Consider the following 27,380-nt stretch of genomic DNA (forward strand, 5'->3'; position numbering starts at 1 on the left):
AGAGTACTCCCCTGGGGCGGGTGGTAAATGAGGAACCGGCTGACCCCATTATTTTTCTGAACTTGTATATGCCTGATGTCAACAAAGAGGGCTGGGCCATGGGAGAAGTATCTCCATTAATCAAACATTTGACAAGCCAGATCTGGAGCCTATTGCCCTGGCCAGATATTTTACAAATAAAGCTGTGAATTCACACCTGAAAACCCACATGATCAAGTACGTCCCCTGTCTTCCCTGCAAAATAGAAGTGAAAAAAATATTTAGCAAACTCTTCAACACTCCAAAACTGTACTCCTTTTTGCTTTTCAAAAACCTGCCCAATCCCTAACATCTACTATTTGTGTCGTGTGACGTCACGCTCACATGAGTGTCATGTCACACATAGCGTCTACTACATGACGACATTGCGTCATAACGTGAAGAAAAACTTTTTCAATGGCGGTCATAAATTTGCAAGAAAATGACAATTCTCCCGCGGAAAGCGAGGAAAGCACTGAACAACGCAAACCATTATGTGGAAGGATCAAAGCAGTGGTGTTTAAAAATTTTATGCCCATTTGCCTGTTATTCTTCGTAATTTTTGGAATTCTAGTTCCAGAACCCGGAGTGTTCTTCAGCAAATTGCCGACACACTATGTTTGCGTCGTGGGATTGTTCTTCCATAGCGGGCTCAAGCTTAAAACCGGCGAAGTCAAGGAAGCTTTCAAATCTTTCAAGGCCCTGATATGGGGAATCATTTGTATTTTGTTGATTACGCCGATAATCGGTGGACAGCTAACCGGCTTGTTGCCGTACGCTGTGACAAAGGATCCTGCCACAGAAAATGGCTTCCACGTGAACGGCGATAATTCGACGAATGGAACTTCTTCACCCCCGGAAAATCACTTTGAAGGGAGTTCAATACTTGGCCCGCCTTTATTTCAAACGGGAATGCAGATTTATTTCATTGTACCGTGTACGATCTCCGCTGGAGTTATACTGGTGAGTGTAAAGTTGTGGTGGGCAGGGGGGGGGGGGGGGGGAGCGAGAGGGAGGATGAATGTTCTTATTAACGACTACGGGGCCTGTGGCTGTGTTGAAGAATGTTGATCACATTCATGAGTATAGACCAGTTCAAAATAAACACCAAGCCAGGGCAGTACCTAGTTTTTTTGTCTGCGGGGGCAAGCTCCACACACCTTTATAGTTATCTTAGTTATTTTTCTTAGTTTTTATTTAGTTTTCCTGGCAGGGCAATTGCCCCCCACCCCCCACTATGTATACCCCCCACCCTTCCCGTGAAGGCAAGAAAGTCTCGCTCAGAGGGGAACAAAGACTGGACTGTTGGAGAAAATTTGAAAATAGCATGATAATCCAAAAAATTTGACTTAAATTCTGCTAGATGTGTATCTTTTGAATTTTCAAGGAAAAATCTTATTTGTGGTAAGCTGTGGAAAACCAGTGAAAAGAGCTGTGAAAAACTGGTGAAAACCTGTAACAAAAAACTGTGAAAAAACTGTTATTTAATTTTCTTAGGGAAAATTGCTGTTCACTCAGCAGTTCTTGATCAGAAAACATTTTCTGCAGTGGCCCATTCAATTGAACAATTTGCTATTTGATGCTGTACTAGGATTAGGCGCTCCAGTATTCTCATGAAGCCCATGCTTAATTTGTCACTTCTAGCATCATAACTGTTACAAACCGATCAGTGTCTAACTCTAGTCCCTGTGGCCACATGATCCTTTTGGTCAACACCAAGAATAATTTATTACAACTACTCTACCAGCCGTTGATCGGATGACAAAACAAAGAAAAGAGTAAACTAGGTACTCTTGTGCTTAAAATGTACCCTACACAAGCTGAAAAATTCTCATGATTCTTGGTGCTGTCCAAAAGAACCACAGGCTCTGAGGACGATAATGACTACTTACCACTGACAATATATGAGAATATATGAATATTTTTTTTCAACAGACAGCTCAAGCAGGAGGTGCTGTAGCATTGTCTGTGATGCTCACAGTATTCTGTAATTTAGCTGCTGTGTTTACTGTTCCACCTCTTGTGTCCTGGATTATAGCATTTGAGAATGTCAAGTTGGACCCTGTTCAACTGTTAGTCAAGCTGATATTAACTGTGCTGCTTCCTTTACTGGTAGGTATCACAAAAAAAACTATTTAATGCTCATTAACCAGAACAAGGGAGGCGCAGTGGCCTAATGGTTAGTGTGCTGGACTCCAGATCAAGCAGTCCGAGTTCGAGCCCCAGCCGGGGTCACTGTGTTGTGTTCTTGGGCAAGACACTTTACTCTCATAGAGTGTCTCTTCACCCAGGTGTAGAAATGGATACCGGCAACATAATGCTGGGGGGGGGGGGGGGTAACCCTGCGATGGACTAAGTAAAATATCCCTAGCCGCTTAATGCTATGCAAACCAGGATAAGCTCCGGCAGTGTGGGCCGCATGGCTCGTTACGTACTGGCTTCCCTTTTTTTTTGACCTGAACAAGAGCTGTGCACCAGGGTGGGGGAGGGGGGTAATAAGACAAGTTTGGGTCGGGGTGCTTTGCTGGTGTCTAGGTCGAAACACCCACCATGTCTCAGACCAGAAACACTCTTGAAAATCTGCTTTCCCATCTCAGACCAGAAGTGAAGAGGATGTTAAAATTTTCTATTTTAAAAATTCCTCCACAATACTACATCCAGTATTTAGCGTGAATTTATTTGCAACATAAACGTATAGCCTTCGCATTTGTCCATTGGAATTTTTTGTTTCTAGCTCGAAAACAATAAAAAAAAACTTCCACGGGCAAATGCGACGACTATATGCATATGTTACAAGTAAATACGCCCTTATTTGTCATATATTTTTTTAAACTGCAGCCTGCAACTGACTGCTAATTTCAATGTATTGAACAAGAAGCAACTTTATAAGGCAGAATATTTGTAGATAATTTACAGCTTACCCGCTTATAAGAACCCATTTTTTCAAATTTAGCCTAAACAGGTTTTTATGTAAATGGTGCTTAGTGGAATTTTAGGCTACGCAGGTTCTTAAATAGGTTCTTATTTAATGAGCAAATATATTATACACCTGTGAGTGGTAAGGTGGCATGTATATTAATTTAATGCCAAAACAGGCCTGGCCTTTAGACAGTACTGTATGTGGCCATGACCCATTTTAGTAGATATTTTAATTCTCAGTATCAGGCTAAAAGTTGATTTAATGATATATATCTAATGAAATAAATACATAAAATACTTGTCTACTTTAAGAAACAGTAAGTGTCAAAATTGGCACAACTGATTTTAATTTTCCCACAGCAATAGTTTCCAACGACTCTGAACAAAACCATATGAAAAAACGAAACCCCCAAACAGTTTGACACGTTCTGTTGTTTTGATTTAATGACTGTACCAATATAATTATGTAGCAAACTGACAGCAACAATGATTAATAAAAACGAATTACCGTAAAGTTCCGTGTATAAGCCGCACCCGTAGATAAGCCGCACCCCCGATTTGGAAGCTCAAATTTCGAAAAAAAAATACAGACAAAAAAGTTTGAAGTTCAAGTGAAGTATTATTGGTAAACAAACAAGGACAAACAAGCACGGTTTCAAAACACTGACACGGCAGTTGTTGCAATGTTTAATATGAATTAAGTCTTATGAAAGCAAAATTTCACTTGTCATACCTTCTTTTTAGTTTGAAATCACAATATCTTAAACTTGAGATGCTCTCTTGATGTCATTTTTTCAAGAAATTCATGTCTATAAACACTCGATGAAATCAGTTGTGAAATTCGTACGCGAATAAATGCTTAGTTACCAAGCTTGAAATGTGGAGAGGAGTCTGGGCATCACAAAACAAACATGGCGGCATTTTCCTTTGGTTTGGCTCTCGTATAAAGAAACCACGTTTTCAAGATTCTTGGAGACTGCTTCCCCGCAACAGTATAAAAACTTCATACAGAATAGGAGTTTGATAATCCAAAAGATTTATTTGCTGTGAAGGTCAATAAAAAAGCGAAGCGGTCGGGCATTTTTTGCCTCGTGAGTACTTGCGATTATGTTGGTAATTCTCGGACGCGGCGGAAAGGCAAGCGTTGAAGTGACCGGCAGGCGTCACTGCAAACAGCTTTGCAGAGGAAAGAAAAGGCAGTGAACGACAACAAAGTTTTCAGGTTGTTATATGTTTATTCAGTGGTGTCTTGAAAAGTTTTTATGAATATTAATTAGGCCTTTGGGAACTCCAACCATAGATGTTTCCGTAGATAAGCCGCACCCCCGTTTTTTGACTAAGATTTTAAGGGAAAAGGTGCGGCTTATACACGGAACTTTACGGTACATAGAAGGGTATTAAAGTTCGCATCGTTATTTTTCGCGAGAACCTTTTTTTGCGGGTCTTTAATTTCGCGATTTTTTGAAAATCGCGAAAATTAAGTCCCGCGAAAATAAGTAACAATAAGGTATATGAAGATTTTTTTTAGGTTAATTTCTATAAGAACCTGTTTCAAATTTTAGGCTAAATAGATTCTTATGTAAATGGGTCTAAATTGATATTTTTAGGCTAACAGGTTCTTAAATTGCAGGCTCTTATAAGTGGGTAAGTACTGTACTTTCATGGTGACCAGATTGATGTTCCAAGCAATAGCAGTTGTTTTGTATATTAAGATTGTTTAATTTTTATTAAAATGGCAAAAATAGGCTGTGTCTGATATCATTTTGTTTCTTACGTACAGGTTGGCAAAGGACTAAGGTATGTACCCCATGTGAAGCCTTGCGTCAAGAAATTCTCCAACACACTTAAACTGATAAGCATCGTACTTTTAACAATGATTCCATGGTTGAAGGTCAGTCAAGCAAGTGCACAGAAAGCCTTCAGTGGCATTTCTGTTGGAAGCATTTTTGCCGTACTTGGATGGGGTTTAGCAATGCATGTGCTATATATTATTGTTATATTTCCTCCGTGCCTTCTTCTCAAACTGGACAAACCTGCCTTGAAGTCAGTTGTGATAATGGCCAGTCAGAAATCCTTAGCAGTTGCAGTGACAATATCTGGATATCTTCCATTTACACAAGCTGAACAAGGCCTCATTAGCTTGCCGTTGATCATCATTCACCTTGGGATTCTAGTGTCGGATTCCGTGTGGGCAACATGGTGGTTTAATTGTGATGCAAAGAAAGAGAAAGCTGCAGCAGCTGATAGTGCGGCAAATGGTGACGTGGTTACTGGTGAAAGTTGTGCAAATGAACTCGAACATCTAACAGATGATGCTAGTCAAAGTTTACATGTCTCATCTGTTTAATATCGTAGGGATACTAATTATACAGGGGCTGGTTGCTTAAAAGTATTTAATGTCGATTTTAAAAATAAATTATTAATGGATTACTTAAACTTCACTGTCTTGTTCTATTGTAAGCCATTATTTATAAGCTTAATTTGTTGGTAATAAATACATATAATGTATTACACTTCATTTAGAATTGTAGTGTGAAATGACTATTTTTGTGAGTCGATCTGGATGTATTTTGGACAAGAAATAGACAACTAAAATAGTACCATGATACACAACAATTTGAGTTATTTTAGATTTGGCAATGGTGGCAGTAAGTGAGCTACAAATAACATGTTAAACTTTGCTCTTACATTGCAGTATCATGGGATATTCGACATGCTGTATTTAGTATTAAAAAAACTCATTAATAATTCATAAAGAAAATAAATGAATGTTTAATGAGTGTCTTTATACACACGGCTAAACTTTACGTCCAATTTTCTAGGCCAAAATAACCCCAAATCTAAATATTAGTGCAAGAATGAGTTGATCTACATCAGAAGATTTTTCAATAAATTCACAGTTCGTGTTTTATCAAGTCTAAAACACTCGGCGCGCCTCGTGTTTTAAACTTGATAAAACACTGACTGCTCATTTATTAAACATTACTTAACCCTACTGCATGGAGTTAGATAATGAGTTTTATTAACAATTTGTAGGGAAACAGGCATCTCTTTTCAGGGGACTTGAAACAACCCATACCGAAGTAGGTGGAGTGTTATACTGTGTCAGTGATGTGCAAAATGTTTGGACTCCAATCCTGGAAATCACTCTCAGATGTTAAGAGTGTCACATTCTCTGTGACTTGCCTATCAGAAGGGAGATGGCTATTTCTCGAGCTAGTAGTGGGACATACTGTGTTGATGATGATTTTCATTATTTATTGACACTGGATCAACAGTGTACCCCCTCACAAGAATATGACTGAGAACCTTTAATAAAAACATCTGATTGAAATTTTATTTGCTTTTAAAGATGATGTCCAGTCCGTACTGCGCATTCTCCGCCTGCAATGTTTGTGAGCCTCACAAACAGAAGAATTTTTACCAGCAAAATAAAAATTCCGGGACAAAACTTACCTTTTTCTTCATTATTAACGCAAGATATCCTTGCAAAACAATAATAACGAGTAAAAGAAGCTCGACGGTATTTCAAACGGACGTTTTAGCTCATCGTGAATTCTTGAACGAAACGATCCGTAATGGCGAACTAAAAAACTCCATGTACGCTATCACCGAAGTGTAACGTTTCAATGAATTCAAAACAAAAATGAAAACAAACCCTGAGTCTGCGCAGTACGGACTGGAAATCATCTTTAATGTCATGGATATTTACAAATTGCAAATGGCCGTCCTTTGAATTACTTATTTATGAAAATGTCAATTAAAAATATATAACAACTTAGTTATTATTATTATTAATAATATTTATTATATAATAATATATGACTAGTGCCTCTTTCAACCACTGGTTAGACATGACATCTGGGGGAGGGGAGGGGGAAGGCTCAGAAACACATACTTCATTACAATACTATACTTGATGAAAGTTTGGATATTTTATTAATAAAATTATGGGTTCTTGGTGTGTGACTTCATCTATTTTTTTCTCACAAAGACTCATTACACCATTTTATTCAAATGGATGCTTAGGGAACCACAGTGCAATGTTGATTAGAATGGCTCTAGTTGTCCTCATGTCCCCAGAGCATGAATTCAAAGCACTTGAGTTGCTTCACAAGCTGACTCGTCCCTAGTCGTCTTCATATAGCACGCGGCAAAGGGAGACGCACATGCGCGAGGTGGGGGATCTCACCTTCCACTTCCTTTCCTCGGTACCAATCTCTCCCTGCGCTATACCTTTGCCGCATGCTACCAGGTATAATAAGACGACTGGGGACGAGTCTGCTTCACAAGTGCCCATTTCAATGGTCTGTTTTTCGATCATCAGTTGACAATCCAAACTTTGTGATAGGATGAGTGATCTTCCAGTTGTTATCCGCTTTTAACAAACCACTTCTTGGTGGCTTATTAGGTTTTTCAAATCCAAGAGATGGTAAAAAGGATGCCACATGCTTAGCAATCCCAAGACAAGCAGATAGACCTGTGGAGCGAATACCACCAACTGTGATCCACCCGTTCTCTGGCTGACACTCGATACAATAATCTTTAAACTCTGTGGCTGGTCGCAGACCTGCATATGTGCCTATAACAGCATGCTCTTTGAGGGAGGGGAGAATGGTGTGTGCATGAGCTACCAAGGTTTCGATCACTGTCTCATTGATTTCAGCATTGCTGCGATCTAACTGATCCTCTGCAGTAGGACCAACCACAATATTGCCGTAAACTGTGGGGAAGAGGAGAACACCCTTTGTTTTTGGTGTAGGGGCAGGGAAGATAATTGAATTCAAAAGTTTGCTTGCAGACTTGCTGAAAACCGCATACTGTCCCTTTCGGGGTTTTATTGTAAATGGACTTTGTCTGTGTATTGTTTCTAATTCGTCACCGTATAAACCAGCACAGTTGACTACAACTGAGGCAGTGATTGGCCCTTGGGAAGTTGACAGCTGCCAATCATTCTCTTGCCTCTTACCACCAGTCACGTGACAGCTTGTTAATATAGTTGCGTTTTGATTGACAGCTAGGTTAGCTAATGCAATTGGAACTCTCCAAGGATCCACTAAGCTTTCTCCAGGTACATGAACAGCACCTAACGCATTGTGACTCAGCCAAGGTTCTTTCTCAAACAGCTCGCTAGCTGTTATTTGCCTTACGTCTGTAACGCCCGCTCGGTGAGCTTTGTCGACTAATTCAGGCAATCTCTCGAGATCCTTTTCGTTCCATGCGACAATAAAACCACCAGACTTTCTATAAGGGATGTTGTTCTTGGAGTAAAAGCTCTCGTTCAGATCTCGGGCCCGCTGAAGACAGCGTAACTCCAGGCTGTCAAGCGGGGCATCGAATCCTGTATGAAGTGTACCACTGTTGCCCGAGCTAGCACCAGTCACGAGATTTTCCTCTTTTTCGCAAAGAATGCAACTGAGCCCTAAAGACGTGAACTCGTGAAGGACTGCACATCCTACAACTCCGCTACCCACAACAGCAACGTCGAATTTCTTGCTTTCTAATTCCATCTTTTATGTCTTGTCGAGTCCTGTTTTGGAAGGGTCTTGAAGCGGTCAAACAATGAACAATTGATACGTCATGTATGTATGCACGAATTATCCAAGTTCGCTTTGTGGATAGCTGGCTGGACTGAAAATTAGAATCGAGTGAAGAAAGAAGAGATTACAAATTTTCCATGTAGAACTCACAGTTAGAGGAGCGAAAAAGATGTGGATATCTTGTATTATAAGGGCAAATATTGCGAGTATTATATCTCCATAGCACCTTTAAACACCAGGAAAAATTTGGATCTGTTGGCTGTTCGATTAGATACGCAAACCCCTCTCCTCCTTGCTATAAAGCCAAATCTCCGAGTCAGTCCGGCAACATGTGAAGTATTTCGGTTTTTCCTCCTTTAAATGTAATAAAAGAAAAAAATTATGTTAAATTATATATGTGTACTTTTTTCCGGCCATTAACAAATTTAATTCCGAATTTAATGAATTGCTCACAACAATGAACAGTCGTCTGGCCTTACTTCAAAGCGTAGAACTTTTGTTATTGTCCTCCGTCTCGGAAAACAAGGAATCCTGTTAAAAGTAGACTATTTCTTCAGCTGTTTTGAGTCGACTCCTTGGCAATTTTTCCACGAATGTGTGAATTACTCTATGGAAACACGGTCGACACGTTTTTAAGCCAATCAGAGCGCGGATTTTATATAGACTATTTTCTTAAAGTACGACTGACGGCATATTATTTGTCAGTTTTTTGTTATCGTTCTATAAGCTTGGTGAAGTAACTCAATAAAAAGAAAAAGCAATCATGTAAACAGTACTGCAGGAAAGGTAAACCAAAATATCATAATATAAGTAGAGCGACTTTTTAAAAAAATTCAGTGGAACACAAGTATATGCCGCTTAGTTCCACCAATGAGATACGTATTGCGCTATCAGTCGTATCTATAAAATTTTTGAAATAAATGTCGTATGTTAGAGAAACAATTACTTCAAATCATGACCATAGTTGTGGCTAGGGCGCGAAAGTAATCCAGCTTTCACTAAATTGCCAAAAGGCCCCAGTGTTAATAATTTTAATTATTTTGCAAGTTGTTGATAGAAACAACTGGTCCTTTTATTAGAGTCACGAAGTTTACAGCAACTGAGGACATCGGTGTCTCTGTTATTGAGCAAATAAAACTTCCTGATAATTGACAATGCCGTGTTGTCCTTGTAAATATGGATGTTTTACACAGCTGTTACTGTTGCTGCGTAACCATGCGCTTTCACAACGATATATCAAAGCAAAATGCAAATTCGCAAGGAAAAACTCGGACAGCGCAGAAAAGGTTTGTGTTAGGACGGACAATTTTTTTATCGCCTCGGTTCACGAAACTTATCTTAATCGCCGTAAAAACAAGGTAAGTTATCAACTATGTCGTGAAGACGAACTTTAAGTCTCGATATTATTGAGAAGCAAGTAGCTAAGACCTCTCTGATAATTTTTCTCGTGATTTTGTGATCGTGCGCGGATTCTAGTAAATACTTGCTTCAGGCAGAATCCAAAATGATCGTGCTGAGATAAATTGACGGACGTCGTTTTATGGCATGTTTTAGTAAAAGGATTTTTCAGTCTAGCTTTCACCTTTTCTGTCTCAAACTTTAATCGGTTCTCAGTCTTCCCAACTCATTAATTTTTCGTATTTTTATGGACTTATACTGAGAAACACCTTAGCCTGTACTGATTGGATTTCAATTGTCCTTTAATTTAAAAGCTAGCTTGTTAAAAAAAATCAGGCTAACAAAAGTTATGGCGGCTTTTTTTTCTGGCGTAGACATGAGTACCAGTTTAAATGAGAAATGTAGAAAAACTCATTGATTATTTTCTTTTCTTTTAAAGCACTTACTTATATTAGGACCTTTGCAATTGGCTTTCGTTGACTTTCTGATCATTTTTTTGAAATTTCTGTCCTTTTTTTGCTTTTTTAAATTCAACTAGTCACAATCGTAGTTGTTCAAGTGTTCTCGAAGGGTAAGATTAGAACAACGGGTTTAGTTTTATCCTTAAGACCATAAAAAGTAAGATTAAAAGATAGAACGACGAAAAATAGCCGACCCGAAGATGCTACGTAATTTCGTCAAGTGCGCGCAAGACAATTATACTACAGGGCCGCCTTGAAAAGCAAACGCAGTCATTTAGCAAACGAAATCGCCATCATATCGCTTCTAAATAAGTTACGGTTTTCAGTCAAGTTTTTCTATGGCATTTTCCACATTTGAAACGTTCTAGCCGAACATTGCCTAATTCTTATGTGAGCTCATACGTTGTAAATAAATAAGATCATCATTGCACGAGTGTAAATAATAAATTCAGTTTGGGCTTTGCCTTTTAATCAGGCAACATATTTCTTCAGATGAGGCACAAAATCTAAAACTCCAACATAAATTTGTATATAGAGTCTAAGGACTGAAAAACACGTCTGAAATCAGTTCTAAATATAGAAAGCTTTCGTCACTTACTCGCTCTACAAAGGAAACAAAACCATATAATTACATATTTTATTCAACTGTGCATAATTCACTCTAACGCGGAGGGCAATTTTCTGTATGAAAATTCGACAAAAGTCCTTAGGAACGTTTCATAAATCTCTTTTAAAAAGTAGGTCATGTTAAAAAAAGCCGGGCGAATTAACGTACGAAAATAATAATAAATAAAAATCGAAAAAAAGGTTTAAAACCTGGTTTACATACTAGTTATGCAACACTTTCTCGTGGTATACTATGGAATATCCCACGAGTCACTTGTATTTTCTCGGTATACACACGAGCCTTTAGGCGAGTGTGTATACGAAAAAAATATAAGTGACAAGTGGGATATTCCATAGTATACCACGAGAAAGTGTTGTGTAACTATTTTATACCATGCCATAGAAAATACGCTCACTAAATTTCATTGAGAATAAGATCGCAGCGCACGATGGGAAGGTTGGGTTGAATACCGTCGAATATACAACGGCTTTCCTGTATTCTGATTGGCTGTATTTTCTATGGCATGGTATAAATTAAAATACACACGTACGTTCGCTGCCCACGAAAAAGGGCATCGTTCCCCTCACTTCCTTGTTAGCGCATGACCACGCAAGAATAAAGTTCACTAAACGCAAACCTGACCTGGAGTGATGAAAGAGACCTGTATTTGCAGGATAGGGCTGTAATACGTATACGACTCGTAGAAAGTTTGTGTTAAAGAGTAGTTTCAAAAATTAAACGGAAAATTTGAAGGTTACCTTATAAACTACCTGAGATTTACGATAGACAGACAGAGCGCGTAGAAGAGGAAAAATAGTTTTTCAACGTATTTTCTCGTGGCCTGAAATGATCTGAAAAATGTTTATAAATATAAAAAAATATGGATTTACAGTGGAGATACGAAAACCGTGAACACTAAAAGAAAATGTAGAGAGTTCTGCGAATTGAGATTCGCAAAAATAACCTATTGGCTACATCACTGTCCGGCATTTGTTTTTATTTCCTGCAGTTTGAGGTTGTCATTCGATGGTTTTTGCAGAAATTAACATATCCAGTTGCCTCCATTACTTTCCATTTGTTTATATTTCCTGCAGTTTGAGGTTGTCATTCGATGGTTTTCTGCAAAAAATTTAAAATTTATCTCGAACCCAGAAAAGCATTCACGGTTCCCTGATTCAAACTGTAAGATTTAAACTAAATAAAAACAGGCAGCCGAAAAGTACAAATAATCAGTCAAAAACGCAGCATAAAGCTAGTTAACATCGGTGATCGCACAAATGTAAATTTGCTCTGTTATGTGTTACCATGGCCAGCTCGGTCAACTGGATTGAGGAGAATGAATCACGATACATACAGGAAACAAAACAGTTGCTTTTCTAAATGAATAATAATAATAAATGAAAAAGAAACAGCCGCCGGGCGGGGTGCTTATGGTACCAACACTGAGGTCAAGTTTGTTTTCCGGTAAAACCCGAAACAACAAACGGCCCACCAGTATGTTTGGACAATACAAATGCAACCACCTTTGAAACCTTGGGAAAACTAGTTTGACGGAATATATAAACATTCGATTATTTCATAGTAATATACCCCTTGCAAGAAAACAAGAAGTTGACGAGCTGTAGCATTTAGTTGCGGTTGTAAAAAAGTATAAAATAGATCGATTGGATTTGTACATGATGTCGAACAAGTTGTGGGTAGGTTTTGAATTTACTTTAGCTAACTTGTTTACGCGCGCACTAGCGATCGCGTCAACCATTTTACAACGTCTACTTTTTTGTTAAATATTCAGCTCCTTTCAGAATCTATAACTGTAAGTTTTTGAGATGTCCGTTTAAAAAAAAAAGCAGATTTGTGTTAGGTTGGCCATGTCGGTAAATGGTTAATTTTGTTAAGGGAAAACGCTGATCAGATGCGATGGTAAATTCATGATTTATTTATCATTAGTTTGTTATAATATAAATATAAAATTGATAACGAAAAATAACATCCGTTTTACATGAATGGCTCAAGCTTGAAATGTCAGCTGTCCTGAATAAGTTAAAGAGTATTACAAAGTTTTTCCACAGCACACTAGTATAATTACGGCATTTTCAGTAACTTAGTTACACCCACCAGTACTAAACCCTACTTCAAAAATGAGTAAATGATTTCATATATTTATTATTTCAAACCCTACTCCATTTATTTTCCTTAACTTCAAACAGCTGCAAGGTCGCAAATTTACGACTTCCACGGATAAGGCAAAATATTCGAAAAATTTTTAGCTTGTCACATTTCCAGTTTTTGAAAGCCCAGTTTCCTGTACGAGACGCGCTTGCCAGGAATCATGGGAGTTTTATCCAACTTTGCCAAACTTAACCTGGTCCGGTCTGGACATGTTTTGTTAAATACAACTAAACCATGATCCCCTGCAGGCGCGTATCATAAAGAAAATGGGCATAAACAGCAAAAGGCGAAAATTTTGAGCTTTTGTTTCTGCAAGTTGAATGGCCATCGATTCTAGCGATTGTATTAACGAGTTGGATTGGGGAGAGATTGATTGATTGATTGATTGATTGATTGATTGATTGATTGATTGATTGATTGATTGATTGATTGTCGAGAAGAGACTGCAGTATATAGAAGTAGTTATATTATTCGTTGTTGAAAGACCTCGCCAGATTTTCCACAATTTATTCCTGCCCTAAACTGGGTTAAAGTATACTTTTCTGCAGTTTTCTCTATTCTTTCAGTAGAATGAAATATTTCTAATTTAATTTATCTATGCTACTTCTGTTGTAGGAGAGTCCAGTATTTTCTCCTTACCATTCCTTTCACGACATGCCTAGAAAAACTAAAGAAAAGACTACAGCACCGACGAAAAATGAAGCAGAACAGAACAAAACTTGTCCTTGTCTACCAAGGCCTTTCCAGTGTCTTCGCAAGCCACTGTCAACAGTAATAGAATTTATTGATACGTACATCCTAGCGATTGGAATGATTGTAATGATGACAGTGGGCTCCCTGTGGCCGGACTCAGGACAGCTTCTCTCCTCTATATACTTTCCGTACATTTGTCTGGGTGTCTGTTTCTTCCTATGCGGCCTGCGCACGAACACAGATGAGCTACTCACCGCAATGAAGTCTTACAAAGCTATCGTGTGGGGAATTCTCACCATAATGTTGGTGGTTCCGATCGCTGGGACGCAAATTACAAAGACCATACAGTTTGCGACAATGAGAGAGGACAACATGAATACCTCACAGTCCGCAGTTGTTGGAAATGTCACTGCCATTGGCCCCACGGAATTTGCTTTCGCTCTTCAAGTATTCTTTACTGTTCCAGCGAGTATGGCTGCTGGTGCAATCTTGGTGAGAACAGGGGTTGTATTAGAATTCAAGTTTTTTTTTTATCTTATGATCGTTAGTACTTGTTGCCTGCGTGCGTGCATTGTGGCTGGCTCAATATGATCCAAAATTGCACGCGTTTGTTACAAAACGTGTGGCACAAGAAATGTTCGACAAATGCACAAACTGGTCTGTCATTCAAGAGTCTCAATTTTAGTTTTTCAGCTCGGTAATATATGTTGCAGCTTAAAATGACTTTCAGGTCAAAATAACTTTAAACTGGTTGGATTTGTATTCCGTTTTGCTTTGTTTAAGGATATTATGGTAATAAATCGGAAACAAAGGAAAATATAAATCAAACTATCTTTTTTTAACTCCTTTTGACCTAAAATTTGTTTTTAACTCCAACAAACATGGCGTTTTGCCGCTTATAGAAGCAAATCGTATCTCGACCCCTCTATGTTTAAACGCGTGCAACCGACAAACAACCTCGAGCTCGTACCCAGCGTCTTTCATGTGTCCAAAGTCCAAGATGGCGGAAACATCCGACAGTCACAGATTCGGCCAGGAAAATTCCATTTCCGTTTTGAATTTTCGCGTGCAAGTATACAGCCAATCAGAAACACAACACGGATCTCTGTAGAGCAACATCAGTCAGTATGGAATTTAAAATATCTCAGTAATCATCTGATCTTCATTTCTTGTTATTTTCAGTCCTTGTTAGCTGGTGGTAATTTTTCCTTGGCAATGTTGTTGATGGTGGTTACAAACGTTGCTGCTATATTTACTGTGCCGCCCATGCTGGTCTGGATGACTGACCTCAGCAGCGGAGTTAATGTCACAAGATTTGGAATTCTTATGCTGGTGTTTTTTCTTGCATCTGTACTCCCAACTATTGTAAGTAATGCTAGTTATTGTTGAAGAATAAAGTTAATATCTAGGGCTTTTATATATTGATATCACTTATCAACGTGCGTTACTATCTGTGTACAGGGTCATTATAACTCTTGCCTTGCAATGGGATTTATTTTAATATTAATTTTATTAATGTAACAGTTATTCCCATTCAGGGGGGAGTAGAAATATTCCTAGCCGCCTAATGCTACCAAAATCGGGATAAGCTCCGGCACTGAATGGCTCGAGGCTCCTTTTATTTTTATTTTACATGCACAAATAGAAAGATAACCTTCCGAATTTCAATTAAAGATTTGAATGATACAACATTAATGATAGAAGGCACATCACAATCGGATAATTCACTGAAATTGTAGTCAAACACACAAAACAACGGACCAAAAACTGAGAAGACAACTTGTCTAATTGCTTTGCACGCAATGCGTGCCTATTTTTATTTCAGGTTGGCAAGTTGCTGCGACTCGTTAGTGCTGTCGCTGAAAAAGTGGATTCGTATAACAGATGCATGCACTACGCTATAATAACCCTGTTTCTTCTCTCCACGTGGTCGCAAGTGAGTAAAGCGAAAGTCGAAGAAGAATTCAACAACATCGTCTCCATGAATGTGCTGATCATCGTCGGCTACTCAACTATCATGCACATAATGTTCTTACTGCTAAACTGGATCGCGGGAGGCTTTCTTGGCCTCAGTTTGCCAGTTAAGAAGACTGTAGTGATTCTTGGAAGTCACAAGGCGTTGTCGTTTGCATTAAAGGTGATCAGATTTCTGACGACAAATGTTGGTTCACGGAGACTAATGTCGATCGTTTGTGTAATCGCATATTTGACGCTGCTTGTGCTAGACTCAATGATCGTTTGTAAATGGGCCACAATCACTGAAGACGAGCAAGAAGAAGACAAATCAAAGCAAAATGGAAAATATGGAACGATACCACAGGAAAGCGACTGAGGGGGGCGGTGAAAAACGGGTTTTAATATTTGGTGCTTATCGACTGGGTCTAATTTCGTCGAGCACAATTTCAAAGAATGTCAGCGTTTGCTGGAATAACGTAAATTGTTCTGGGACCATTATAAGGTTGCTTGTCCTGGTGATTCGCGAAGGTTTTTATTTAGTTACAATATTTTTTACAAATTGGCCAGGAAACAAGTTTCCTTTTGGTGGACACAGAGGCATGTGATTTAGTAGATTTGTAAATTTAATTGGACCAGAGTTTTGTAATTCGGGAGAGTATTATATTTTGCTATGGAAAATGAAATAAAGATAACAAAAGAAATGGATTAATGTGTGATCGAACATAAGACTTTGATTGTGGCCTGCTTTACCGTCTCCGGCTCTATTTAAGATAACGGCTATGATATCTTCAGTAGTGAGTTCCATGTACCACCACCTTCGACAAGTGTTCTGATATCTTCTGAAACGTTCAGGAGTGGTCGAAAATGTTCGGCAGGTTTAAGAAATCCAATCGCGACACAGATAAGGCTGGCAAAAAAATTAGAATTTACCGGGAAAAAACAAAGTTTGTCAGTTGCCATTCTCGACGGTTAACACACAACAGAACACTGTTGATTGACTTATCATTTGTGAAGTGCAGTTCGTAGTCAGATTTCTAATCACGGAGAAAGAAACCACCAAGGCATTCTCGATTTAAATAAATGTAATAGAAGTCAGTTAGTAGTATTTGCCTCATCCGTAGGATGTTAGGATGGGGCTCTGGGTCGAGTTCCCAGCAAGGGAGGGCTGGGGGGGGGATAGGGGGTAATCCCTTATAATAGATTTTGACCACTCTGGTCTGAATTAGGTTATGGTTCGTGAACTCCAGTTAGCAATGAGATAAAAGATTCGGAATAAACTATTTTTCAGCCTCGTTCCCAGTCGTCCCCGGCGAGTTGGGATGTGACGTCAGTCCGTAAAGCGTTTCGGAAGAATTAGCCCAATTGTTCTTGCTCGGTTCCAAGCCTCCTACGCTTACTCGCATAGCGCGAATAAGCCTGGCCTGGACGATGTGAAGCCCTTGTCAAATGCTAACGCAAACTAAAGCATTTGTTGGGTATAACCTGCTCTGAAACAGGGTAGGGAAAATCGCATATTTTGGTCTGAAATTGTAGGGTAAGGTTTTCTGAAAGCGCGCTACACACCCCAAGTTTTTGAAGAATATCCTCACCGAGGGTGGAGTTATGAAAGCTCTAAAAAGTTAACTATAGAGTTCACAGATGCAAGAGGTTTACAGATCAATTATGTGGCACTGTTTAAGTTTTATTTCTTTTTCGTCACAGCATAGATGCTATACAACATGTACAAGTGAAGTATTAAAAATTTCTCTGCAACACTCTCAACTCAGTTACTGATAAATTGTCATGTAATGGTTCGTTACTTCTGAACTCAATTTTTTAGTTATTTTATAATTTCTTATCTCCATTTTATTGGCACGCCATATAGATGGACTGCATGCAGTTTTTTTTATTTTTTTATTATTTTTTTTTTCAAAAACTGAGTGGAGCAATCACACAATTTTGCTCCTCTTAGTCTTGGGAAGAAAAAAGAGGCTACTCACAATCCCAGTCTATCTATATATTATCTGTACACTTCTATATGATAAATTTACAAACGCCTGTATAGCTAGTGGTATGTTACATATTTACAGTAATACAACTTCCTATATAACGTATTATGCAAGACACCTTTGAAATCACGGATTTCAAGGTGTGGCTGACTAGGGTCCTTTAACTGACGTTAGAATCCTCCAAGAAGTTTTAGTTTTCTGCGTACCTTTCTGTCCATTGACGTGTAATGTAACAAATAACGAGACAGAAAGTTCTTGACGGATTCTAACCTGCTATACAAAATTCCTCAATTCGATTTTAAAACAATGGCGTGAACGCCTATTGCATGGTTAGTCATGTTTTTAGTATTCCTCGTATTTGACTTATGCAAAACACATTCGTTTAAACAAGAAGTTCCGCTATAAAAGGGATGGCACCTCCCACATTTCACACTTCTCTGGCGCGAAATGCAAATTTGTACTCTTTGCATTCGTGGCACGTTGTGGTGCCGAGCATCCTTCCAGCTGAACATGCCTTGAAATCTCATGAAACCGATATATATTATTGACAAAAATATGAAAAATAACTTCCTAACGTTTAACAGAATATTACTTGCGAAAATGAAACACATTTTATCAGTAACAGTTGTGGAAAATACGCAGGTTGTTTGCAAGTTGTTTACGCTTTGATGATTGACTGACAACTGGGCGTGAGAATGGCCAGGCCAGGCTCCTTTTATACCGGAACTTCTTGTTTAAATTACAAAACTGGATTTAAAAAATCAATTCCTCGCTGCAAGCGCGGTCTTTCCTCGGCTCTTCTCTCATCATGATCGGATTTAAGCCAGGACTTGGCACATCCTGGCCTGTTGCTGTATGATCACACCTCGCCGTTCACCATACTCGGCGCTATTTCGTGTCATTTATCAGGAACTTCCAAAGGGGAAGGATTTCTACTCCACTTGCTGTAACCAGGGAGAATGCCTCGGTGATGTAACACGTTGCTCACAACTTTGTTCTGCGAAAACAATGTAATATATCAAATTTCATCTCTTTATTGAATGACAACTATTATTTCTTCGTGCAAAAACACAACAACACACTGTCGAGTGATGTATTGGAAGCCCGGGGGGGGGGGGGGGGGACTCGCATATGAAAGTGACGGGGATGCTCGTCGTCTCGCTTAGGGGTGTAAATATTGGACTTTTGGTCTCGCTTAGGGTGTTCCGGGAAAAAAACGCCCAAAACGCAAATATTTTTAGCTATAATGGTCTCATTTAGGGTTACACACGAAGAAATATACAAATATAAACTCCATTCTTAGTTTTTTGGTATCTTTTAGGGGTCAAGAAAGGCTTGAGCCACACCCAGATTGGTCTCTTTTAGGGGTTCTTTTCAAAATTTCCGACGAGCATCCCCGTCCGTTTCATATGGGAGTCCCCCCCGGGATTGGAAGTGAGCATGGATTCTGTTTAGATGACTTTCGTTAGGGCTAGAGAATTCTTAGCAGAGCAAGAAAACGAGCCTTGTCTCCAAGAATTGGCTGAGCCCACAGTTTTCGGTAGGGCGCGGATGCTATGTAACGGAACGTGATAACATTGAGCCTCTCTATGGGTACCCACGGTCTTCGTTTTCTTCGCAATTTTCTGCAATTGTTCGCTTTTTTAAGCAGATCTTCGTTTTACGGATTGAAGCGGTTTGAATGTTTGAGCCTTGTAATGGCTTCACTTGGTTTCGCGGCAGTGACTGTAAACCACTCAGTCGAAATCGCAGTGAAATGTGGTCAAATGCCAAAATTCCGAAATTACAGATATTTTCTGTAGTGTTTAAGAGTTTTGACACTTATATATCTGAGTGTTCAATTTCAGATCTTCGCTTCAATCTTGAGATCTTCGGTTTTTTCGCGGTGATCTTTAGGCTCGATTTCCGCCGCCTCCTCGAGTCCGGTCAAAGCGGCTGGAAATCGAGCCTAGGTGATCTTCGCGTCTTCGATTTCTTCGGAAAGACCCATAGAGAGGCTCTACATTCGTGACGCGTAGAACAGAAAAAAATATTGTTGCAATCAATGCAAAGTTGAGGGAATGGATGTATAAGCTACTAAGTTACGATGTAAAAACGAACTTATGTACCAACCTTAAATCTGAACCACTCTTTTTCTTTTTCCTGCTCGATGTACTTCTTTTGTATTTCGTCCTACGAGAATAAAGCACGGAATGTAACGCAGCATTTAACACTTTAATCACGATAACACTCATCACTAATCTCCTTTATAACGTGTTGAAACGTGAAGAGTTCGCATGCAAGTCCCCTTTGATTATCAGTCAGAGAAAATTGTAATGGCGAATGACACGATCAAGGCTTCAAACCTTTTATTAGACAATACAGTGATAAGGTTCGAAATCAATTGGTCCGTCGTATAGTCACCATACAATCGCGAGTAATTAAATCAATTAGGATTAGTAACGCAATGCATGGCGTTATCAATTACAATGCACACAATATCGAATAATATTTAAACGATACAAAAATAGTCTGTCAGTCAGGAGTCAGTGTTTATGCGATGTTGACTTCGGTCTTCACTATCGCTTTTTTATCGAAAACCACAGTGCTAAGCAATGCTCTCCGGCTATGCACCTGTAGTGTCAGATTGCCCGTAAATGCAACAAAGACGACAAACGTATTTTGTTAGTGGTACGCTACCTCTGTTAAATTGGCATCCATCGCAGAGTAGGACTGGGATAAAAGTGACCTGGTTACTTCATCTAAATCTAGAGAAGATAAATTAAACATTAGCATCAAAACTTGTCCTCTGACCTCCTAGAAGCGAAAGTTCAAATTAAAAAGCGTACCGTGAACGTCCAGGGTAGAGATGGTGCCAATCTGTACAGGGGTGTCTGTGATGACTGAACACGGCATTGGCAAGCCTTTGATGACTGTCGACTCACCAAACGAGTCTCCAGGGGATAGCCTGCCAATCATTACAGACTTGGTACGCTGCTCCTAAACAATGAAGATCAACAGTCTTAGTCAGTCTCACTAAATAGCTACGGTATGTACATATGAAAATTACACAGAGTAGACAGTACGGTCCTTGCAAGAAAAAAAGCGATAGGAATAGCAATCGCGAAGTTTTATGATATTTTATACATTGAAACATGCAGTGTCAACTTTACTTAAGAAAATCTCGATGATTTGGTAAGTGCAGAATGCAATATGGAACAATTGAAAGTATGAGGTTTTATATATGTTCGTGTTTATTTGCTTTATTTTACTTTCGGAAAAACTGTTCACAGGCTACTTGTATTCTTTCCCAGGTGTTCCTTACGCTAATCTTTGCAAACGTATCACGACACTTTTGTTCGTTTGTAACAACATACTTTTGTCTTCCTTGAAAATGCGATAACATGAAACTTTTGTTTTTTGTTTGTTTTACGGCGGCATCGATGACATTTGTTTAATTTAATTAAGTTACGGTTTAGACTGCACGAAAGACGATTCTCAAAAACTAAAGAAACAAATCTAATCAAAAAACATATTTTTCGACAGGTTTTTTAAAACGCAGTACAGCTAGGATATTTGTTTCCTGGTTATCAGGTGTTCACGCCGAAAATCCCGGTGCAAGTTTTTGCATAACTAATTACGAAAGCGATGTGAAAGTCTCAAAATCTAATTTAATTAATTTGCGGTTTTTACTTGGCGCCAAGAAGTCTGCAGGAAGCCTACCGCAAACACGCAATACAAGCGATGTTCATGATAGTTCCAGAAAACAACGTAGACTAATCTGCGCATGCGTTTGGTGTAAATTACGTTGAGTAGTACCACAAGGAGAGCAAAGGGTTTTCTGAAACAAATATATACGTTTGAGATCTGTATATGAAAGTAACGTAGATGTGCTCCAGGTTTTACCTAGGGGTACGGTCAGGTGCTCCGCACCCCCTTCACAAGAAATAATTAATTAATTGATATTAAGTAATTAATTGACTATTAAAGTTTACACCATAGCGCTTTAGGGGTTTAGGGCATTAGGGGTTTAGGGGTTTAGCGGATGACAGCCCCAACAAACCATCACAATAGTGCATTCTGCACTAAAAAACGTATTTTTTTAAAAAAATATTCTCTGAATTCTTCTGTTTAACATATCTTCTTATCCCTTACCTACCCCTACCCCCGTTAAGAGGAACAAAATTCTGAAATTAATCGAGCCGTTTCACAGAGTTAATCTGAAAGTTTTTGCACGGTGCATAAAGCTCCAAATGTGGACTGAAAACGGCGAAGAGATGAATACAAACCTTCTTTCCATTTGGAAAGGTGTGTGCTACTTCAATGTAACGGCGAAGAAGGCAATCTCCTTTCTTTATGAATCCTATTACTTCACATCTTTCGCCTTCACTAACAAGGACTATAAAACAGAACAAAAAATGTCAACAGTATACTTAAGCATGTTTGGGATTATGAAAACTTTCTCAGAAATACAATCAAGTTTTCAAACATTCGCCCATAAACTGAATTGTAGAATCTAATGCATGTGGTGATGTGATGTTTGCAGTAATGCATGTGGTGACGGTTAATAAATTGAAACAACGTGCCAAATAATTGCAAAAGTAGAATAATACTCTGAATGTCACCGATACTACCGGAAAAGGAAATCGGATAAACGGGCACAAAGTAGGGGACTATACCAAACCCTATTCTAAAACTCTTTCCCTAAACTGCGATCAGGTGATCTTTTATTTTCGCGGGAGCAGGAAAGAAAAATAACGCCTGATCGCAGGTTACCCTCCCCCCCCCCCCCCCCAATTAAATTCAGAATATTTACAAATCCCCCCATCAGTAATTGAAATGCATGGTTGGTTGCTACACACATTTCACTTTATACATCGGTGTTTCAAATTAACTATAAGCCAACAGTCCCTCTTTTTTCTAAGTTCGTTGAGCGTGAAGCAAAATAAAGCGCTTGTGGGAAAACGACAAAAGTAACCACGCTAGATCTAGGGGATAGACGCGCGTCTACCCTGAGATTTCGCATGGCAATTTTTCAACAATCGCTTTATTTGAATTCGCTTCACGCTAGACGAATCTAGAGAAAAGAGGGATTGCTCGAAGTCTACAAGTGTTTATGCCTCTCAGGGTTCACAGGGATGTGTTTATTACCTTGCCCAGGTGGAAACTTCCTCCATTTAATGAGTCCGGCGATTTTCTTGAGTGACAGCAGAGGCCAGTTGTTGAACAGTTTACACACTTTCGCTAAAGACAATTTCTGCTCCTCCTCGCGAGCTTGAATTATCTGTTTAAAAAATGTTCAATAATGTTCATCTTTGATAATTATCTACGCAATTTGTGCTATGGGGTGGCTGTATTAAAGGATGCCCAGTTCTTAAATTAGAAAACGCCAAAATTACAAGTTGAGTCATTATTAAACGGACTTATTGAGCTTTTCTTTTGGACAAAACAAAGTGGCCGTAATAATGAGGTGCTCATTAAGGCGGGGGCTATGATTGTCTTCATCAAATAAAGTTGGACCTTATTAAGAGGCTCCGACGGAGAATATGGAGAATCGTTGGACAGGCTGGGAAAATCGAAAATCTTGAAACTTTGCCCGATGAACACCTTTGGGGAACTATGTTCGAAAATATTATTCTCATCTTCTGGGAATTTATGGTTTTCGAGAAATTAAGAAAAAACGAAAATAACGGTTTTTAGCTCATTAAATATGCAAAAAATATGCGTAAAAATGGCAAAGTTCTCGATATTCCTATAAGAGCAATTTTCAATGCTTTGAATCGAAATAAACGTAGAATAATAGCTTTATCTTTCTTCTTTCAAGCAACAGGCACTTTTAATTTTTTCTAGCTATCTTAAGATTTTCATCGCCTTTTAAAATATTGCTCTATCAAGCACTTCGGGAAACGGCAAAAATTGAGAAACTTTAGAGGCCAAAAAAGCACCTTGATATGTCCGATAGCGAGTCAAACTAAACACTGTGCAAAAGCTCGATGTCTTTACTATTATAATATCAAATAAAAAATCTGGGTACTCGAGATTCACACCGATAAGAAACGAAAGTTGACGACGTATTCGTGCGTAATTTGCATATTCTTATTTTGAAAGACGTCCCCCGCTAAGAGATCTGCTTCGCTTTATTTCCATTTGGAAGAAATGATTTGCACAAAATAAAGCAAGTTTAAACTCGCTTTTATTTTTTTTTTCGTCTTATGCCTATACTTAGGTTATATAGAGGTTCAGAAAGAGGAAAAGAGTAAAAATTATCGACTGAGTTCCTCATTGCGTGACCTGTGTCACGTGCATGTTCTGAAATTTTTTGTCAAAGATCGGAGGAAAGATTATTAGTTTGTTTAGATTCTGGCACTTCAAAATTTAAGAAGTAAACAGTTAGATCATTTCATTCACTTACCTGAAATTGGGAATGATATAAATATTTTATTTACTCACGTTACTTAAGTCAAAAATAGAACGCATGCAGGTAGTAAGGAATTATTAATTAACTTGGAAGTTTACTTTTTAGTGTACATAAATGTACACAAATATTAAAACTGTCATGTACATATATCGCCGTTCTTCCGTTCAGTTGTCATGTATGGAATAAAATGCCAAAAGTTTCCTATCTTGTTTTACAATAACTATAAAAAAAAGTCTTTGATCGTGCAAAATCCATTCATTCCGTCAGATCACAAAATTAAATTAAACTTTCCTTTGAGAGACCGAACACGTACACAGCGACAGGACATTTAACACGAAAGCAAGAACTTTCTCGGCTAAAATTCAAAACTATAATGTCCCTTTGCAGTTTTGCCTCTCTTGTTGGTGGGGCTTGTGGCCCAAGCCCACACAATCTAGAAGGTTGTTCAATATGTAAATTTAAAAGACTGTGACCGTGATGTCAAAGCACATTTAAAGTATTGTAACATCTTGACCAATACGGACAGCATTGATAACGAAAAAAAATTGTTGCTTACCCGTGCAGGTAAGATTAAATGAATATTTTTTTCTTGGAATCACACTACTGTATAACTAAACTGTGAATTGATACAAGCTGACCTATCCGATACATCTAGAGATTTTCGTAGGGCAAGAATGCCAAGAATACATGACGATTTGCCCAAAGCACAGAAATACGCTCGGTATTCGCTGGCGAACTGGGAAGACAAAATGTTCTGTACCAACTGAAGTTGCGGGTCACAAGTCCTCCTTTACCCGGGATGACCGAGGAATAGATAGCAAGAAATCTTGGTTTGTGTTTAAAGAAACGGGCATGCTTGTTCCAGCAAGTTTAAGTTGCAATCCGTACGTTTTCATCCGAGCCATCCGCAGCCAAAGATGCGCGTAAATAGCTTAACAGCTTCAATGCTCTAATATATAAAATGGACTATTATTTTTAGGTTTCCTGCGACACAAATTTTAATTTCGGGCTGTTCAAAAATCTGGTAAAATCCGTGACATATATATATATATATAGTCGCTTTGGATAATTAGTTATTGTAGTCACTGACTTCTCATTCGCTAAGAGCCTAGAGTAAATTATAATTCTGGGAATCGACGCAACATACAGATTATTCACTAATCTTCTAACAGGTTAGTGAATAATCTGTAGGTTGCATTGATGTCCAGAATTAACTGAATACAAGAAAAGATTGCGAGACATGTGCATGTGACATTCCAACGTAATTTTATTAAAATGAGCCAATCAGAGGGAGATCGCTCGTCCTTCGCTCGAGCTCACGTGTCACTTCGTTCGCAGAATGGTAATTTCTAGCGGCTGCCGGCGTTGCAAGTTGCAAATAAAAATTGCGGACGTGTGACTCTCCTTCGTCAAATTGCAATGATTTTAGTCATCATCGCTGCGTTACAAGTTTTAAGGAAAATTGCCCCGTGAAACATGTCCTTAATCAGTAGGTTACGCCGATTCCCAGAATTAATTAACTGTAGGCTCTTATACACGTAAACAAATTAACGGCAAACAATTTCAACATTTGTGTCCTTCTCGTCTTCCGGCTGCTGGATGCTTTCTTCCTTAAGGTTTTCGTGGAACAGCTCCTTCGCAATTTTTGGTAGCTTCTTTTTGTTGTCCGTTTCTTTCTGTTTCACAAGTTTTTAAATTTTCATCGGTCGAATTGAAGAAGCGAATTTGGCCGTTTTTATACTAGAGACGAGTTACCCGTCTAGACGAGCTTCGGCAAAAATTTTGTTGCTCGTCTGGTTATGCGTCTCTAGTATAAAGACGGGCACAAGACGCGTTACCCGTCTAGACGAGCTTCCTTTCGTTGTCCGTCATTCAAGACGAATTTCGAAAAGTAGCTCGTCTAGACGGGTAACTCGTCTTGTGTCCGTCTTTATACTAGAGACGCGTTACCTGACGAGCAACAAAATTTTTGCCGAAGCTCGTCTAGACGGGTAACTCGTCTCTAGTATAAAAACGGCCAATCAGTGAACCATGAATTCACTTCACTTTCATATAAAAGCAATTATTAATTCGGTTTTTGCTATAATTAGAATTATCAAGGTCTCCATTAGTGTTATCAGCACTTGTTTTGGCCTTGATTTGCAAAAGCCTCATCCGTACGGACTGAGTGATACGAAGGTTTAAAGGATCTCAGCTAGCCGATGGATGCAAATGTATGTCAAGTTAGATTGGAGATTGAACGCTTTGATATTTTTCCAAGCACTTTTTCCATTTTCACGGAATGAATAATTTTTGTGGCTGTTTTATACAGGATACAAAACTTCAAAACTCTCCTCAAGTTAACGGCAATAACATGAAATCTTAGCTTTGAGTAAAACTTAAAGGTCAAACTTGCCGGAAACTTGAACTTGATATTGCTATAACTTGATATTATCTTAAGCAAGGATTGTAAATATCAACATACCGCAAACCTTCCCTTTTTTAGTAAGAAAACGGACGTTTGCGACTAAGTGCCTTAAACTAATAGTAATACCATGCTCTAAATAGTGGAAGTTTTAAAGCATAAAGAAGTTAGTTTATACTTTTGTTGAATTGTTAATAAAAATATATTAATAGCGTGACGGGGGTCACGTAATGGCGACTACTCTCAATCTAATTTGTAAATTTATATTCGGTAAATGTTAACAGAATGTTAGCGCAAACCAAGATTGATATAGAACAGAATAAAAAACACGCTATGATGTCTATTTCTTGAAAATCGTAGCCTACAAATGGAAATAAAACAGACCAGAACAGTCAACGGAGGACGTCTTTATAAAATAGCATTATGCAAATTAGACACGAGTACGTCGTGAACTTGCGTTTCTTATCGGTGTGAATCTCGAGTACCCAGATTTTTTATTTGATATTATAATAGTAGAGACATCGAGCTTTTGCACAGTGTTTAGTTTGACTCGCTATCGGACATATCAAGGAGCTTTTTCGGCCTCTAAAGTTTCTCAATTTTTGCCGTTTCCCGAAGTGCTTGATAGAGCAATATTTTAAAAGGCGATGAAAATCTTAAAATAGCTAGAAAAAATTAAAAGTGTATGTTCCTTGAAAGAAGAAAGATAAAGCTATTATTCTACGTTTATTTCGATTCAAAGCATTGAAAATTGCTCTTATAGGAATATCGAGAACTTTGCCATTTTTACGTATATTTTTTGCATATTTAATGAGCTAAAAACCGTTATT

At 38.6% G+C, this 27,380-nt stretch overlaps 3 protein-coding genes and 1 pseudogene across 4 annotated transcripts in view; 2 read left to right on the plus strand and 2 right to left on the minus strand.

The window, feature by feature from the left end:
• The first annotated feature begins 421 nt into the window (after positions 1-421).
• Positions 422-6,899, plus strand: LOC144651516 (uncharacterized). Its single transcript, XM_078511478.1, has 3 exons — positions 422-981; positions 1,954-2,130; positions 4,718-6,899. The coding sequence occupies exons 1-3, from the start codon at positions 436-438 to the stop codon at positions 5,282-5,284; spliced, it is 1,290 nt and encodes a 429-aa protein (XP_078367604.1). The 5' UTR covers positions 422-435; the 3' UTR covers positions 5,285-6,899.
• On the minus strand, positions 6,732-9,130 carry LOC144651517 (glycerol 3-phosphate dehydrogenase-like). The gene is made up of 3 exons (XM_078511479.1): positions 8,957-9,130; positions 8,704-8,831; positions 6,732-8,568 (listed from the first exon to the last, which is right to left on the minus strand). The coding sequence occupies exon 3, from the start codon at positions 8,445-8,447 to the stop codon at positions 7,239-7,241; it is 1,209 nt and encodes a 402-aa protein (XP_078367605.1). The 5' UTR covers positions 8,448-8,568; positions 8,704-8,831; positions 8,957-9,130; the 3' UTR covers positions 6,732-7,238.
• A 523-nt stretch (positions 9,131-9,653) lies between these two features.
• On the plus strand, positions 9,654-16,466 carry LOC144651499 (uncharacterized; annotated as a pseudogene). The gene is made up of 4 exons (XR_013570325.1): positions 9,654-9,835; positions 13,728-14,297; positions 14,988-15,170; positions 15,631-16,466. The product of XR_013570325.1 is annotated as an uncharacterized LOC144651499 (transcript).
• A 1,617-nt stretch (positions 16,467-18,083) lies between these two features.
• LOC144649556 (cyclic nucleotide-binding domain-containing protein 1-like) overlaps positions 18,084-27,380 on the minus strand; it is a 21,317-nt gene continuing 12,020 nt past the window's right edge. Inside the window, exons 10-15 of the mRNA XM_078509068.1 lie at positions 22,880-23,012; positions 22,018-22,127; positions 20,578-20,728; positions 20,429-20,496; positions 19,862-19,921; positions 18,084-18,746 (exon numbers count right to left, since the gene is read on the minus strand). Of these exons, the coding sequence (XP_078365194.1) occupies positions 18,648-18,746; positions 19,862-19,921; positions 20,429-20,496; positions 20,578-20,728; positions 22,018-22,127; positions 22,880-23,012 (621 nt within the window). The 3' untranslated portion in view covers positions 18,084-18,647. The remainder of the gene's footprint in view (positions 18,747-19,861; positions 19,922-20,428; positions 20,497-20,577; positions 20,729-22,017; positions 22,128-22,879; positions 23,013-27,380) is intronic.

Source organism: Oculina patagonica, chromosome 4 (assembly GCF_052425735.1).
Source record: "Oculina patagonica isolate OP01 chromosome 4, crgOcupat, whole genome shotgun sequence".
In the NCBI taxonomy this organism is placed as follows: domain Eukaryota; kingdom Metazoa; phylum Cnidaria; class Anthozoa; order Scleractinia; family Oculinidae; genus Oculina; species Oculina patagonica.

Bases quoted from the DNA above. Each gene is read 5' to 3' on its own strand.
- LOC144651517 (XM_078511479.1), bottom strand. From the start codon at position 8,447: ATGGAATTAGAAAGCAAGAAATTCGACGTTGCTGTTGTGGGTAGCGGA.
- LOC144651516 (XM_078511478.1), top strand. From the start codon at position 436: ATGGCGGTCATAAATTTGCAAGAAAATGACAATTCTCCCGCGGAAAGC. The intron at 982-1,953 runs GTGAGTGTAAAG...TTTTTTCAACAG, and splicing joins TCTCCGCTGGAGTTATACTG to ACAGCTCAAGCAGGAGGTGC. The intron at 2,131-4,717 runs GTAGGTATCACA...TCTTACGTACAG, and splicing joins CTGTGCTGCTTCCTTTACTG to GTTGGCAAAGGACTAAGGTA.